The sequence below is a fragment of the Vulpes lagopus genome, chromosome 2 (genome assembly GCF_018345385.1).
Source record: "Vulpes lagopus strain Blue_001 chromosome 2, ASM1834538v1, whole genome shotgun sequence".
NCBI lineage: Eukaryota > Metazoa > Chordata > Mammalia > Carnivora > Canidae > Vulpes > Vulpes lagopus.
This window is the reverse complement of record NC_054825.1, coordinates 66,471,196-66,489,659: the sequence shown is the minus strand read 5'-3', so window position 1 is coordinate 66,489,659 and position 18,464 is coordinate 66,471,196. Positions and strand designations below refer to the sequence as shown.

The 18,464-nt window shown below is 35.6% G+C and overlaps 1 protein-coding gene across 2 annotated transcripts in view; it reads left to right on the top strand.

The window, feature by feature from the left end:
* The window catches only part of GALK2 (galactokinase 2), a 136,927-nt gene that overhangs the window by 25,954 nt on the left and 92,509 nt on the right, over nucleotides 1–18,464 (top strand). For both annotated transcript variants that reach the window (XM_041743191.1, XM_041743190.1), the window contains exons 4-5: nucleotides 2,752–2,842; nucleotides 5,769–5,915. In XM_041743191.1, the coding sequence (XP_041599125.1) occupies nucleotides 2,752–2,842; nucleotides 5,769–5,915 (238 nt within the window). The remainder of the gene's footprint in view (nucleotides 1–2,751; nucleotides 2,843–5,768; nucleotides 5,916–18,464) is intronic.

The window sequence follows — 18,464 nt, the reverse complement described above, 5'->3', positions numbered from 1 at the left end:
AATGCTTCTGGTACTTTGATAGGGTTTGCATTGAATTTGTAGATTGTTTTGGATAATATGGACATTTTATCAATATTAATTCTTCCAATCCATGAACATAGAATATCTCTCCATATGTTTGTGTTGTCTTCGGTTTCTTTCATCAGAGGTTTATAGTTCAGAGTAGAGGTCTTTCATCACCCTGGTTAAGTTTATTTCTAGGTATTTTATTCTTTTCAGTGCAATTATAAATGAAATTGTTTTCTTACTTTCCCTTTCTGCTATTTTGTTATTAGTGTGTAGAAATGTTACCAATTTCTGGGCATTAATTTTGTATCCTGCAACTTTACTGAATTCATTTATTACTTTGAATAGTTTTTTTTTTTTATGGAGTCTTTAGGGTTTTCTGTTTATAGCATCATGTCATCTGCACATAGTGACAGATTAACTTCTTCCCTACCCATATTGTGCCTCATTTCTTTTTCTTGTCTGAAAGCTGTGACTAGGACTTTCAGCACTATGTTTAATAAAAGTAGGGACAGTGGACATCTTGTCTTGTTTCTGATCTTAGAGGAAGAGCTCTCAGTTTTTCACCATTGAGTATGGTGTTAGCTGTGAGTTTTTCATCCATAGCCTTTATGATACTGAGGTATATTCCCTCTAAAACCCTCTAAACCCACTTTGTTGAGAGCTTTTATCACAAACAGATGTTGAATTTTGTCAAATGCTATTTCTGCACCTATTGAGTTGATCATATGATTTTTATCCTTCAGTTTGTGGATGCTATGATGTTGACTTGCGAATATTGAACCATTCTGCATCCCCAGAATAAATCCCACTTGATTGTGGTGAATGATCTTTTTAACGTATTGGTTAATGTGGTTTGCTAATGGAAAATTGTAGCTTTATAAGAAGTCCTGGAATCAGGTAGTGTAAGACATATCTAACATTGTTTATCTTTCTCAAATTAATTCTGGCTATTCTAGATCTTTTGCATTTCCTTATTAATTTAATTTAATTTAATTAAAAATATTTTATTTATTTATTTGAGACAGAGAGAGAGAATGAGCCAGGGGATGGGGAAGAGGGAAAGGGAGAAGCAGATTCCATGCTGAACAGCAAGCCTGGGCCACTCTATTATGCTGATTATAAAGATGATGCCCTCTTGATCTCATATCCCATTCCATATTATACACCATCGTGTGACAATAGTGTGTGATTATGATTTGTGTTCATGTTGTTTCAGCTAGATTACAAATGCTTAGAAGATAAGCCCTTTGCCTTTTGCCTTTATATTCCTATGAATGCCTTGCATACTTAAATATTTTTTTAGAAGATGATGTGTCCATGTTATTCTCTTTTAAGATTTTATTTATTTATTCATGAGACACACACACACACACACACACACACACACACACAGAGAGAGAGAGAGGCAGAGACACAGGCAGAGGGAGAAGCGGGCTTCATGCAGGGAGCCTGGTGTAGGACTCAATCCTGGGACTCCAGGATCATGCCCTGGGTGGAAGGCAGGTACTAAACTGCTGAGCCACCCAGGGATCCTGATGTGTCCATGTTACTGAATTAAGATAATACATGGAGGGTACCTACTACAGGGTCTGGCGCATAGTGGGTGTTTAGTAAACTAGGTCGAAAGGATGTTCAGTCAATATAGGGAATGTTTCTTATTTCCTCACTTTTTAAATGACTCCCTCCTCCTCCATTTCATGTTATTTTGTCCTTTAGCTGATTTAGAAGCCTATTTATCTATTTTTAATTTTGAGATAATTTTTGACTTACAAAGAACTCACAAAATAATACAAAGAATTCCTACATATCAACTGATATGTTCTCAGTGCATGATATCAAGGAGGCACATGATGTCCCTTATTGGTGGTGTTAATTTTAATCATTTGGTTAAGGTGGTGTCTGCCAGATTTTTTGTCGTAAGACAAAGAACTTTTGTCTTGCAAAGTATTTTTCCCTTTTCAATAAGTATCTGATGGGGAAATACTTTGAATCTATGTAAATATTTTGTTTCTTATCAAATTTTTACTCCCTAACTTTAGCATCCATTGATGATTCTTTCCTGACACAATTATCATGGAGTTTACCAAATAGTGATTTTTTTTTTATTTCTGTCATTTCTACTTCATCTATTATTTGGCATTTTACTCTAAGGAAGAGATTTTCCTTCTCCTTCATTTAGCTAGTTATTCATTTGTTAATTTGTATCAGTTTAGAGTCATGGACTCTTATTCAATGAATTATGATACATTAGAATCACCATTACTTGTTTTGTTTTTTTCTGTCTTCTTCTTAAACTGTGCAGATGGTAAAATTTGATGGATGGCAGAGAGTATGGGGAGAAAAGTCTTTGAGTACTGTTACAGTTAGAGGTATGCCAAACAGCAAAACCCAAGGATAAGCATTTAGTGATTTACATCAGCGTAATAAGGACCATCATGAAATAAAAAGTGGTGTAGATGATGCTGAAGTATATTGGTTCCTCTCTGTTTCAGGAAATAGAAAGGGTCAATCAGATGTAGTTTAATTGTTAAGGTCACTATAACTTCCCTAACTTTTAGCATGTGGGGATGTATGTTGTTTTTGAATGGACTGTGAAGTACACAGATGAAAATAAATCGAAAATGAAATTTCAGTATCACTCTCTTGGCACAAGATGGCAGCAGTAAGCCATTGATTTTGCAGCCTTTTTTGTTGTTGTTGTTACCTCTAGACTTAAGTTAATGGTGTCTTTTGTTTTTGCAGGGACTTCAGTACTAGTGCTAATAATATTCAGATTGACAAAACTAAGCCTCTGTGGCACAACTATTTCTTGTGCGGATTTAAAGGAATTCAGGTAAATTGGTTTATAAGGCAACTACTAGCTGTTGAACTTATAATGTGTAATATATATCAATAATTATTTTATTTTACTTTATTTTATTTACTTTATGTATTTTTTGGTCACCTTTCAATGCTAACTGATGTTTCTCTTCTATTTTGCTGATTTATATATTTCAGAGGATAATGCAGATAAGACTGTTCCTGGGTGGTGTTCACAGGGGCAGGAATGATTGTTCATCGGTTACATCTGACAAAAATCCTTCTCTTTTTAAAATCTTTGTTCAAGTTTTCTTTTGAAGGATGCAATCTAGTAATATATATGTTCTAATGATATGTAGGTATGTAGTGTAATAGGATTTAAAATCCAACAGCCCTAGGTTTGAATCTGAGCTCTACTCAGCTGCCTAATTCAACCTCTAATTGTCAGGTTTGTTATCTGTATAATGATGTCTTTGCCATCCAGCAAAGAGTTGTTACAAAGATTACACAGTGCTTGACGCATAGTAGGCATTCAATAAGTAAACAACTAGTATTGTTATTACCACTTCAGATGGGGTTAAAAAAAATTTGTAGTGATGAAGTTAGCTAGGATAAGCATTTTCCTTAGAAACATTGAATAATTACCACGACATCGCTAATGTCATGGGCAAGAACAAAAAAATGAAATGTTTCTACTTTTTCTCTGAATTAAAAAGTGTAAAGATGAAAAGAAAATTGATTTGCTAAATCATTTTGATTTGTTTGTTAAAATCCATGTTTTAGAGTTTGTATTCTTATATGAAACTTTGTCACGAGTAGCTTAGGACTCAGTGGCATATCCATTACAAAAAAGAATCACATTTATCTCTGATGTGTAGTCCTGTACTCTAATTATGGTGGTTTTGGTCTTAAGAGTTCCTGCATTCCTTTCTTTCTTTCTTTCTTTCTTTCTTTCTTTCTTTCTTTCTTTCTTTCTTTCTTCTTTCTTCTTCTTTCTTCTTTCTTCATTTTCCTTTGCCTTTTTCTTTTTCTTTCTTCTTCATCCAGACACATGGTAATAACTTATGGGAAGAGGTATTGGCAGCTTTTAAATCTTCAAGATATTTGGCTTATCATATGCATTATTGGGAATTACAGTATTTGGAAGGATTTGCCTGGCAAATGCAATTTGATCTTCCTTATAGCAACATGCCTTTTATAGCATATGGGTAAAGTGACCTAAATATTGCATGTTGCTTTGGATTGTTTTTGAGAATTTGAGGTCTTACAGCCTTCTTTTTCGGTTTAACAACTTATGTGCAAAAGTAGGTTTGTACAATAAACTTTTGGCAGAGAAGTAATTTAAATGTTAGCTTGTTTAGAAACCTTCAAATTCAAATACTAGAAAATATCAGGATAATCTGTTTATATTAAATTGAACATGTTATCCTTTTGGGATAGAGCTATTACAGAATTTGGCAAAATCCATTTACATTTTTGAATCTGTTGTACATTTTAATTTAAACATTGTGTGATAAGTTTGTAAGTATGATTCACATTCAAGATACACTGTGGATCAGTTTATGGTTAAATATATAGCATTCTCCAAGGATTTTTTTTAAACAAGCTGTCTGATGTTCTTATGAAAGGGCATTGGCAGCAGCAGTATTTCAGTTTATAATTTGTTTGTATTTCTGGAAAGGAAATTTTTAGATGACTTGAAATCAAGAAGAGAAGTACATCCAACAGAATCTCTCTTTTTTTTTTTTGTGGTGTGTGAGTCTTGCCAACATAGGAAAAAAGGACAAAAAAAAAAAAAAGGAAAAAAAACAGCCTTTAATTTTCAGAGTTCTGTTGTTACTTTGGTTATTCTAACTAGTTTACTGAAATTTCTCCCTAGAATAATATGTATGATGAAATGCATAATTATGTAATATAATAGTATTTTGTATTTTGGTCTTGAGCTGTTTGAGTAATTTGCAAACATGATGGTACTTTTTCTAGAGGAGGAGATGGCCTTGCATTTATTTTTAATCCTAAACCACAAAGATTATGATATAATCTTATAATATCATCCTAAGTGTCATCCTAGATATTCATCTAAGTATCCTGGAGATTTCCATCTTTAGATCAGAGTCTCATTATTTCTTTGGGCTTTCCTACTTGTAAAAATAAGAGTTTCTCTGCTTCGTTTAGAGTCTGTGTTCTTATTTGTGGCTGAATTCTAATTTGGCCGTCTTGAAAGCTACCATATGGTTTAACTGTATCTATAAACTCTAGTGAAAATCTGGATTTCCTCATATGGCTGACTTATATTAAATCATAGTGACAGTATGCTGGCCCATGTTTCTGACTGTAATGGAGAAGTTCTCAACCAGAAATCAGAGACCTGGGTCCTACTCCCAGCTCCCTATATGTAATGTTGGAAAAAACTTTTAATCTTTTGGTGCCTACGTTTTTTCATAAGTAAAATGAAACTGAAGAAATTTAGAACACTTTTTCTTCAGAGGACCTCTTGAAGAAAGATACTCAATAGAAACAAGCTAGTGCTTTGTGTTAGACTTTCACAGTCATGGTGTGTTGGGATGTGGTACATGGGATTTAACCTGCCTTACTAATATTGTATATTTCTTCTCTTGCTACTTGAAAAATTGAATTATAACTGTCTAGTATTTTTTCTATATTTATTCAAATCAACATTCAAAGAAAAGATCATCCAAGGTAATTTTAAGAAATGGATCAATAGCTTTTTGTTGAACAAAGTAAAACATAATCTTCAGATTACCGAACCCTATGGCCAAGAATCATTAAATGAAATGTCATGTATAGACTCAACTAAATTGGATTGCACAAGTCATTTCTATAAATAGCATAATAAGTCCATTGATAAACGTTTACTTTCTAGGGAACGAAAAGAATGTTTTCCTTCTTCTCAAATCCAACACCAAAGTTACTAGCACTGTTTGTCCTTCTATTCTTAGGAACACTTTGGTCTTAGCAGCCTGACTGGAATGAATTGCTTAGTGGATGGAAACATCCCACCAAGTTCTGGACTCTCCAGCTCCAGTGCTTTGGTCTGTTGTGCTGGCTTAGTGACACTTACAGTGCTGGGAATGAACCTATCCAAGGTAACAAACTTGAATATGTTTACCTCACTGAACTCTCTCTTTCCAAGGCCATTAGTATCCGAATCTCAAAATTATAGTATCTTCCTTTGATTAAAAACTTGGTCTTACCTGAAAGGACTCTACACGTGGGCATGCTCTGTAACCTAAGAAATCAATAAGTCTTGCTTATGACAAACCATGATAAGGTATCTGATACTTTGGAAATAATAGGCAGATATGTGAATAACTGTATTAAAATGTTCTTACATTAAGTGTGGAGTTTGAATGCATGGACATCTTTTTTCGATCACTTCACTAACAAGTTCAGTTTAGACCAAGAAATTATAGGCCTCATTGTTGGACCTGCTTATTTTCAACCGAAACCTTAAATTAAATATTTGACAGGCACTGGGTAAAAAGGGTAAAGAGCAGGCAATAAAGGAACTGAACAGCATATCTGTTTATACTGGCAGGTTAGTCACTGACATAAACTTTAAAAAAAAATTGCATTACAAAGAGGAAATGCTTATTTAAAGGAAACATAAATCCTACGAAAGGTTAGAAAGCCTCAATTTTACAAGTTCACATAAATCTCTGACTCTGCAGTTCAGAGCAGGTGTGCTCAGCTTTAATTAATGTTCTGGAGTTCTGGTTCAAGCAAAATGTTATCATAGGTTCTTTTTTATCCCATGTACATAGATGTTCTGGAGTTCTGGTTCAAGCAAAATGTTATCATAGGTTCTTTTTTATCCCATGTACATAGGTGGTTTGGGGAGGGCATCAGGCAGAGCAAGAGAAAGTCAACCATATGCTTTGTCTTCAGCCTGTTTCAACTGTCAGTTTGAAAATTTTATGTGTAAGAGGAAAAAGAGAAAGGGTAAAGCAAACGCTCAGATAGAGTTCTCCTTGGCTGTCATTTATAACTAACTACACGTTAGTTACCTCTTTGTAAGCTATGGCTTATTTGGTGGGAAGGGTAACTTACTTGTTTTTTGTTTATTGAGAGGTAAGAAAGCAAGAGAAAGAAAGTCCATATGTAAAATGTACTTCCATTGGTACTATGTTTAATCTGATGGTTTATTTGTTTATTCTCTTGGTCATCATTCAACCATTATTTATTTAGTGGCTACTTTCTACCAGGTAATGTTCAAAGCATTGGAGCTATAATAGGTTCAGTTTTAACCCTCACAGTGCTTATGATCTAAAAGGGGAAGAGAGACAAGTAACAGGCAACTATAACAGAGTGTGATAAGTGGATAAGTAGTGTGCTCTGGTTGCACACTAAATGCAGATTTAGAGAGCATGGAGACTTCTAAGCAGAGACATAAGGATTTGTAGATGATAATACTGGTAACATTGATAGGCATGTAATAGGTGGAGGGAAACTTGTGTGGGAATATTTAGAGTAAGAGTGATCATAGATTGTTGGAGGAACTAAAGGGGGCTTAATTTGGCTGGAGTAATTTGAATGACAGGATAGGAGACCGGGTGCTGGGGCTTGTAAACCATGTTGAGGAATATGGGCTTTGTCTTGATAGGAGTGTAAAACCATTTCAGGCTTTTAGGAAGAATGTAACATGGTCTTACCTATATTTTATGAAGATCACTCTGGCTGTATTATAGAATCTAGATATGAGGATAGTAACAATATTAGTAGGAGGGAATTGATTTGGTCTAGGGAAATGGCAATGAGAATGGAGAGACCTGGATCATAGACTTAAAGTACATCTCAGACAGAATCAATAAGACTTGATCATTGATTGGGTATGGAGATGAGGGGCAGAAAAGAGTCAAGGATTTTACCCAGATCTCTGGCTTGGTGTGATTCACTGGAATAGGAATATAGATGAAAGTGAAATGTTGAATAGGGGGAATCTGTGGTCATGCTGATAGAGTTATCTAGTGTTTAGTCACAGACAATATTCTTGAAGGTCAGGAGGAAGATCTGGACTTGAGATGACCCATTTTAGATTCATTAGTGTTAATTGGGTTTTGAAGCCATAGGAGTAGAGAAGAACATTCAGTGGAAGAGTATAAGTAGGAAGATAAGGAAGACTAGGACAAGGGGAACAAGGACTTGACAAGCATGAACATTTAAGGGATGGGCTGAGGAAAAGATGTCCACTAAAGAGACTCAGAAATAATCAGATAGATAGAAGGAAAATAAAAAAAGATGAGACAACAGCAAAGACAAGGAAGAGAGTATTTCATGAAAGCAATGGTGTCTAATGCTACTGAGATGTCAGGTAAGGCAAAGACTAAGAGGCATCCATTGGATTTAGCATCAGAGAGATTGAAGAAAACCTTGGCAAGAACAGTTTAAAATAGGAATGAGTTAAAGGGTCTATGAGAGGTGAGAAAGTGGGTAAGTTCAATTGGTACAAAAAAATCTGTGCTGGTGAAAGAGATAATCTGATGTCTGTGGTGGGGGTGAGGTCAAGGAATTAATTTATTAATGAAAGGATTGGTGAAAAAATTTTTTTTTGCATTTTTTTGGGCCTTTAATGGTTTCCTTTAGTATCTAAGAGAAAAGAAGAAAAAAATGTTGAAAAATGTTGAAAAAACCCACTTGAAACTCTGGAATTAATTTTAGCTATCTCTGTGTTTTCAAAGTCAAAAATAGCAAATGTGTTGGCATGAAAAGAAATACATGGATCAACAGAACAGAATAAAGAGCCCAGAAATAAACCCATGCATATATGGTTGATTAATTTATGACAAAAGTGTCAAGAATATATAATGGGGAAAGGACTGTCTCTTCAATAATTGATGTTGGGGAAAGCTGGACAGCCACATGCAAAAGAATAAAAATTGAACTGCTGTCTTATACCATACACAAAAATTAACTCAAAATGGATTAAAGATTTGAACACAAGACCCAAAAAACTCCTAGAAGAAAACATAAGCATTAAACTCCTTGACACTGGTGTTGGTAATAATTTTTTGAATTTGACAACAAAAGCAAAAGTACAAAAACAAAAATAAACAAGTGGGACTACATCAAAATAAAAAGCTTTTGTACAGCAAAGGAAACCATCAACATAAGAAAAAGGCAATGTACTGAATGGGAAAAAATATTTGCAAATATTTATCTGCTAACGGGTTAATATCAAATATAATAAAGAACTCATATAATTCAGTAGCATAAGAACAAATAATATGATTAAAAATGGAGACACCTGGGTGGCTCAGCGGTTGAGCATCTGCCTTTGGCCCAAGGTGTGATCCCAGGATGCTGGATGGAGTCCCACATCAGGCTCCTTGTGGGGAGCCTGCTTCTCCATCTGCCTATGCCTCTGCCTCTCTCTCTCTGTGTCTCTCATGAATAAATAAATAAAATCTTTAAAAAAATAAAATTAAAAATGGGCAGAGTGTATGAATAGACATTTTTCCAGAGAAGACATACAGATGGCCAACGGACACATGAAAAGATGCTTAACATCACTTATCATCAGGGAAATGCAAATCAAAACCACAGTGAGATATCATCTCACAACTCTCTGAATGGCTAGTATCAAAAAGAGAAGAAATAAGTTGTTGGTGAAGATGTGGAGAAAAGGAAGCCCTTGTGCACTGTTGGTAGCTATGTAAATTGGTGCAGTCACTATGAAAAACAGTACGGAAGTTCCTCAAAAAATTAAAAATAGAGCTACAATGTGCTCTAGCAATTGCATTTTTTGGTATTTATCTGAAAAAATTGAAAATGTAAACTTGAATCCCTATGTGCAATGATATACACCCCTATGTGAAAAATGATATATGCACCCCTATGTACACTGAAGCATTATTTATAATAATAAGGATACAGAAAAAACCTAAGTATCTGTTGGTGGATGAATGGATGAAGAAAATGTAGTGTATATGTACAATGACATATTAGTCAACCATAAAAAAGAATGAAATATTGCTAATTGTAACAATATGAAGGGAACTCGAGAACATTGTGCTCAGTGAAATAAATCAGATAGGAAAAGACAAATATGTATGATTTCACTTGTCCAATCTAAAAATATATTTTTTTAATGTTTTCTTTTATTATTTTCATTTTTAGAGAGGGAGAGAGAGGTCCGGGAGGGGCACAGGGAGAGGGAGAGAGAAAATCTGAAGCAGATTCCACGCCCAGTGTGGAGCCCAGTGTGGGTTCAATCTCACAACCCTGAGATTATGACCTAAGATGAAATCAAGAGTTGGATGCTTAACTGACTGAGCCACCCAGGTGTCCTTAAATTTTTAAACCTAAGCTAATAGAATACAGAGAACAAATTAGTTGTTGCCGGAGGTGGTGGTTGGGGGATGGGTGAAATGGGTACAGGGAGTCAAAGGTATAAACTTCTAGTTGCAAAATAAATAAATCATGGGATGTAATGTATAGAATGGAGTATAGTTAACAATACTGCATTGCATATTTGAAAATTGCTAAGCAAGTAAATCTTAAAAGTTCTCATCACAAGAAAATAAAATTCTATAATTATGTATGGTGACGAATGTTAAATAGACTTATTGTGATGATCATTTCACAATATATACAGATATCAAATTACTGTGTTGTATGTCTGAAACTAATATAAGTATGTCAGTTATACCTCAATTAAAAAATTGAATAAAAAATAACAAATACATTTTTATCAGAACTGACTCCATTGTCTAAGGGGAACAATATGTATATCCTAGCTTTCTCTGCTAGTTTAAGTTGCATGTATAATGCTTATATTTCATAGGGGCTTAGCATCATTATTTGGAGAGTTTCTTTGCTATAGTAAGAATCTTAACTGAAAGGAAGCCTAATTTGCTCAGAGCCTTTATAGTTAAGTGCCAATTGTTGACATAGAACATAAGAACTCAATGGACTTTAGAGATGAGCTAGTTCAAACATTTTTTAAAACTGATGTATCAGTCAGTGTCCAATAAGGAAGAAATGACACTCAGAGTATAATTGAAAACAGTTTAATAAAGAGACTATTTACAGAGATGTAGGCAGGGTCAAAGGAACCAACTAGAAAGAGTTCCCTTGTGAAACTAGGAGCTATTATACTGTAGGGGCTATGGCTATAGAGTAATGTTGCCAGAGATGCAATGAGGCAGGGAAAGAGTGAAGTGGGTAGGAATGGCAGTGAGTGGAATGGGAGAGGAGAGTTGTCCATAGAGGTCAGTCTTCTGGGGCACAGAGAAGTGTGAGAATGGAGGGGCAGGATGGCAAACAGAATAACCAGCCTATCTGATAAGAAGGATAAATCCCACAAAGAGATTGATGACTTATCTCTCCCAATTGATGAATAATCCCCTCCCAATTAATATGTACACCCAGTATTCCCTATTAAGTTGCAGATAGTAATTACTACAAATGAGATATGACAAGTAGATATGGAATTTGTTAAGTCATTAATAAATGAAATATTGTATGTCTGAAATCACTAAAACAAGAAATTCTGGAAGACTGAAATTACAAACGAGAAGGAAACTGACAGGAGAGAATATGATGTAATAAAAAGACCTATGAAATAGAAAGGTTTCAAGATGCCAAACCAAAGAACATATCTACTCTTTCTTTTTCCAGCCCTCATTTATTTTTTTCCTCGAAAAAAAAAAATCATCCTCAAACCATAGAGAAAGCAAGAAAAAGGAGGCACAAGCTCTATCTTTGATAAATCAAGGTGATATAAGTAGCCCTAAACCACAAGATATAAAGATGGAAAGTAGGTGGAAGGATGGTGCATGACTTAGCAGAGTGAAGAAATGTCAGAGCCAAGTGCCAGTGGAAAGAAATGCAGATGGAAGGCAAGTTGACTCACAGCTGTCTGGAAAGGCTTAGGAATTCAAGGCACCCAGTACCATAGAAAGTAGGGTGATATGGTGAGTGGGACTCTATTTGAAAGCTTTTATGAGGAGAAGATAGATCTTTAGAGCCTACTCTTAACTCCATAAACAAGGAGACCATTCCCCCCCCCCCCCCCCCAATTTTGCAGGCATCTCTGGAGAAACAATCAGAGATAGTCTGGGGATACTGAGCACTGAGAAAGTCACTGATGAGAATAGAATTCAAAACTGGGGGATTACAGGACATTCTACATTTGAACAGTGAAATTCCCAACTCTCTTCCTGTTCTCAGCTCTAACATACTGGCAGTCTTACCACTATGCCAGGAATACTGGACGATCCTCCTCAGAAGAAATGGAACCATCATGGGGAATAGACCTATAGATACTGACATTTGGTGACTTCCGCAAAAAGTTTTCAGCTACCTATAACCTGATTAGAGGCTCGCTTACAAAGTTTCAAATCACCTTTCTGGTGATTCACTCTTAAATATGAAAGGGCATCAAAAAAGATAATCAGACTTTGGAAGAAAGCTTCCAACATGAAGCAAACAACCAGAGAAACAAGGATTAAAAAAGGAACTCAGTGAAAACAGAGACAATGTTGAGAGTAGGAAAATGCTTCAAAGAAGCCATGATATCCTCAGAGAGATAAGAGAAAATGTTGAAAAAGAACAGTTTTATTTTTTTGAAACGGACCAAACAATAAGAGCTTTTTTTTTTTTTTTTTAAAGATTTTTCTTTATTTATTTATGAGAGAATCAGAGAGAGAGAGGCAGAGACATAGGCAGTGGGACTCGATCCCAGGTCCCCAGGATCATGACCTGAACCAAAGGCAGATAGATGCTCAACTGCTAAGTCACCCAGACTCTCTAAGAAAGAGCTTTTGAATATTAAAAATATGATAGCTAAAACAAAATGTTCAGTGAGAGGTTTGGAAGAACTCTCTGATAAAGTAGGGGAAAAAGAGACAGACAATAAGAGAGAGAAAGAAAGATTTATAGATCAGTTCCAGACATTTGATATGGAACTAGTAAGGAGAAAAAGAGAAAAGAGTCATTAGAAAATTATATTAAAAAAATAATATTTCAAAAAAAATAAAAAAATAATACTTATCTAAAGTGAAACATGAATTATCACATTGAAAAAGTGCTCAGCATAATAAATGAAGATAAACAAATTATACCTCCACAATTTTTTTTTTAATTTTTAAAAAAGAAAAGAAAAAAAAACCAAAGTACATCATCTGGGAAGTTTGAAACTTAAATGTTAATAGAAGACACACTAACAGCTGATTGAGAAAAGAGGAGAGAAAAGAAGGGAATGAAATTTAATTTATCAAAAGTAATTTTGGAGGATAGAAGGCAATAGAGTAGTATAATGAATTATAATAATTTGAGCTACAATCTTCAAAATATAAATGACTTCTAGCTTAGAATAAATGAATTGATCAAGGATAAAGATGGAATAAAACATTCTCAGACAGGCAGCATAAAAGACTATAGGATATAATCCACCAAAACCAGGGAATAAACCAAGGAGGATGACATGGGAACTAAGAAATGGGAAATCCAATATAGTAGAAAGGAATTGGGTATTTATAGAACATTGGTTAAGACATACATAACACCCATGACACCCGGAAGCTTAGGAAACAGTAAAGATTAGAACCAGGAAAGGGAGGGAAAAAATGGAATTGATAAATATTATCAGGAAAAAATAAAATAACAAATGGTAAATCTGACATGTTTGACTATATGGAAAAATGAATTGAGAGTGATTTTACAGAGTTATTGTTTGAGGTAGGAAGGCTTAGTTGGACCTGCAAATAAAACTAAGGAAATGAAGAAATTAGGCAATTATTAAGTATAGGAAAAACACAAAAATAATTGTTCCAGAAAGGAAATCAACAATTTTTCATGACTTGGCTCCTAAGTGAACACTAGTCTCAATAATAAATACACCAAATATGGATTTAAGCAATAATTTTTGGCATAAGTTTAGATTAGAAGGAAGGGAAAGTCTAAGAAAATCCTTACTCTAATATGAAGGCTGTAGATAAAGTTTAAAATGGAATGGCAAGGAAATAGTATTTTACTCAGCTTATTTGATACTTTTTTTCAAATTTAAATATTTTTTCTTTTTAAAATTTTTTAAAAAATTTAAATTCAATTTGCCAACATAGAGTATAATGCCCAGTGCTCATCCCATAAGTGCCCTCCTTAATGCCTGTCACCCATTTACCCCATTCCCCCACCCACCTCCTCTTCCACAGCCCTTTGTTTCCCAGAGTTAGGAGTCTCTCATGGTTTGTCTTCCTCTCTAGCAAGAGCTAATAGTGGAAAGTGACTCTGGGCATGCTGCACTGGGATGGGGATGAGATGGGGGAGAGCTATGTTGTTTTAAGCCTTGCAGCTCCTTTGATCTTTTAGATTATATGCATATATCCCTTTAGCAAAAGTAAAAATTAACTGAAAATAAAGAAAAGGATAAGAATGGGTGAATGGAAGGTAAAAGTAAGGGAGGGGAATTGGAGGGTGGACATGAAGATGCAAGAAAGGGATTCAAGGCATCATAGAGACTGAGAACAGATGAGCTGTTGGGGCGAGACCAGTTCAGAACAGCCTAGGGAGAGGCTTGCTGATGGGATTTGGGTGAAAGGATCTAAGAAAATACAGGCGACTTCCACTTAACATGAGGAGTCCATTCCAAAAATCAGTTGTTCTGCAAAAACTCATAGGCCTAATTCTTATATTTTAATTAGGAGAAATTATAATGCATTACTCTCAGCTCAGAACCTCTGCCTAATTTCCTACTATGTTACAAAAACACAGTAAAAATTCCTCCATGTAAGTAACAGAAATACAATGAAAAATACTTAAAACAGTCTTCTAGGACATGAAACCATTAATTTGATTGTTAAGAAGCAGTTACTTTACATAGTAATACACTATGTCTTCTTGAGGACACCTGGTATCCCAGTATACTGTACATAATTTTGTACAATGTTGTTTTTAGGCTTTAGGATGTAAATATATTTATATTTACATAAATGCCTTTAAAAAAGTGTTGTATTGAGAGATATATGTAGGCTATGAAGTTTGAGAATAAAAAAACCATGTGTTCTAACAGGAAAATGTGAAGTAGTGAGGCATTCTGCATGCCTGTGCTTTTTTAGCTCATGATTCAAGTTGCTCTAGACTTGTGTTTAGTTTCTGTCTGTTCTTGAAATGTCCTTATATGCCAAAAATGAAGGACCAAGTTCCCTTTAAGGATCTTAAATTAGAGGTAGGGGGCTGGCTTGGGAAACAGGTTGCAACTCTGGAGGCTAGCCTTGGATAGTAAGGTGTGTTAGGTGGACTTCCACCCACAAATTCTTTCTTCTATTAGCGTGGGGGTAGGGTAGGGTGTAGACTCTGAATTCAGGAGATGGTAGACTGAGTAAGTGATGTTCAGAAGACCTATTTTGGAGGAATGAGGGGTATAAGAGAAGAATATAGGGCTGAAGTCCATCCTCATGTTAAAGTCTAAGGAGGAGAAATTCCCTATGAACTTGGTTGATGAGGGTTGAAATGACCAGCAGGGAGCAGTGGGGTTGAAGGGCATTCTGTACACAGTTATCTTTTGGCAGTTGTCAAAAATACAATTCATGTGATGTCTGAGTAACCTGGAATGTGGATTGGGCATAAAAGTTTCCCTTGAGGGTTCTGTTCACAGAGGAAACTGGAGAAGCTCATAGTTAGGCATCAAAAATCCTGTTTGTTATTGAGAAGCCTAATAGGAATAACACTAGATTTGTGAGGGAGTGCTTCACAGAGAAGATAGGCTTTTCAGCCATGTATGAACTTCCTATCCTAAGTCTTGGTGACAGCATTCAGTGACATTTATTAAGCACCTACCATGTGCCAGGCATTGTTCTAGGCACCAGGCATACAGCTGTAAATAAAATTGATGAAGCCCTGGCTTTCATCTGACTTATATAGTGGTGGATAGGTGGTGATGGCAGATAATGAACAGTTACACAAATAACTATATAATATAATATCAGCAATGGCTATGAAGAAAAATAGGCTGTAGTGAGGGGAAGTTGCTATTTTATTTTATTTTATTTTTTTAAAAGATTTTATTTATTTATTCACAATAGACATAGAGAGAGAGAGAGAGAGGCAGAGACACAGGCAGAGGGAGAAGCAGGCTCCATGCAGGGAGCCCAACGCGGGACTCGATCCTGGGACTTCAGGATCACTCCCTGGGCCAAAGGCAGGCGCTAAACCGCTGAGCCACCCAGGGTGGCTCAGCCACCCGCTGAGCATCCCCAGAAGTTGCTATTTTAGATGAGGAGTCTGAAGTCCTCCTTAAGGAGGAGACATTTTAACAGAGTCTGAGGAAGTGAGCACAAAAGGAAAGCAGAAGGAACAGCACATCCCAAAGCCCTAAGGCTAAAATGTGTTTGTCCTGTCCCAGGAATAGCAGAGGCCAGTGTGAGGAGGTGTGGGGAGTGGGGAGAGGGCAAGGTGGCAGGAAGTGAGCTGAAGAGTGGTGATCAGAGCCCACACTGTCACATTGTGTAGAATCTTCTTTGGATTTCATTCCAAGTATAATAGAAAGGCTTTGAAGGACTGTGAGCTGAAGTGTCAAGACCTGATTTACATTGAGTTGGAGGTACCATACTGTACTCTATACCGGCCAAAGAGAGAAGAATCTAAAAGACAAACAAAAAGAAAAGCAGAGAAACAGCCAATACCCTTATGGAACTTCAGTGCACATAGTGGAATACTAACAGAAGACTTATTGAGGATCTAACTCATATGAGTTATGAAGTATTTTATGTGTAAATGGAGAACAGGGTTGTAAAAATGGCTACTTGGCAACATTAAATGGGGAAGTTTTCAAATAAGTGTTAAGTTCTAAAAAAGGAAGGGATGACTGTGTCTTGACGCAAAGTACTGGGAGGGGCCTGGGGAATTTTGGGCAGAGTGAACCCTTAAGTGTATTGTAACAGTTCTCTGAGCCAGGCTGATAAAAACGTGTTAGACAAGGCCTAGAAATTCCTCATGAATTGCCTTCTCAAAACTTTAAGTGATGACACGATGTTTTCTAGTTGCTTGAGTCCTTCTATGAGTATAGATAACTTAATTTCAGGGGCAAGTTAGTTGTTTAGACAGGAGTTGGTCCTCTTTCAGAGGAGTGTTTTGGTGTTTGAAATCCATACTATACACGGGATCTTTGAGGTTCAGAAGCATGGTCAGTGTAAGCTCAATATTTTGTGCAAATATGTCCAAGTTTTCATTTACCAAGTTTCCGGAGAAAGTTTAAGGATATACTTTTCTCTGCATATAGTTACGTATAAGTTAAATATTTCTTGGCCTTCAGAATGAATCTTGTCCTTAAGAAGTAAAGACAAGGTCTACATGAAAATGAGAAGCCTCTCACAATTAACAAAAGTTTAAAGTATGAGGAGAATGTTTTAGTAGCAGTTTGCTATATAAGAACAATCAGAAAACAGTTTGCATTGCCACTAATTATTATGTTTAGAAGTCTATGGAAGGACATTGTTTCAGTTTGTATAGAATAACAAAAGCCTCATCCATATAATGGTTAAGGAAAATAGTAGTTTAAAACATTCCAGCCAGATGTGGATTGCTGATGAACGGCAGCAGCATGGCCTCTAAGGAGATGGTAAATCCAGAATACAATCTTTGAAAAGGACCTCTTAATTAAGTGTTGGATATGGACTAAAGCCATGTGTTCCCCATGATATTAAGTACCCCACATATGTGCATAGTCCTTACCTACTACATTTACTGTATGCAGAGAAATTAACTAAAAATGAACATACCAGGATAAAATAACCTGGTACAAAAACCAGGAGGGCTGAACATTAGTACTGGGTGGCCTATGTTTCAAAATGTTTGAAATTTAAAGTTAATATTGTTAATATATGTAAATATAAAACCATTCATATAGTTTTATAAATAAAAAAAGTTTCTTTTAATTGTGTGGCATTGTGTTTGTATCCCTCATTATATTCTTTTTTTAAAGGAGTATTGGAGACTGAATCATTTATTTAATAATTTTGAATAATTTAGATTCACTGGGATGCTGTGACTAAGCTACTTGCAGATTAGAAGCCTTGCTTTGCAGGGGTTTTTAGGTCACCTCTGTGTTTTGTTTTGTTTTTTTTTTTCCATTTCCTTTACTAAGCTAAATACGTGTTTACCTTTAGCATAAACTAAGGCAAACAAGACAAATTAGGGAGCAACCGATTGAAAGAATATGGTTCACTGTTTCCAAGTGGTTTCACCTGAAACCACTATTGCTGAAAATTCATGCATATGGTTTGGTTCTGTTTTGAACTCTTGCTGTGATCCTCAGATCCTTATCATTATTAGGTCACTGTGTTTCAAGGCCTCCAAGCTTGGATTTGCACCCAGGAATAAGTTATATGTTATATGTTATCTAGTAGTTAAAGAATCAACAAACAATCCCCATGATATTAAGTACCCCACATATGTGCATAGTCCTTACTTACTACATTTACTGTTTGCGGAGAAATTAACTAAAAATGAACATACAAGGATAAAATAACCCCCCTAAAAATTCGGAGAGGTTTGTCATCTAATTCCATTCATTTATGTTTCACAGAGGTGATGGTAGCCATCTTGATCAAGAATCACTCTATGCTGATCCCTAGACTAATTGATAGAGTAAGCAAGACAATCAATGAAAGGCTCTCTAGACTTTGTCTCCCTTCATA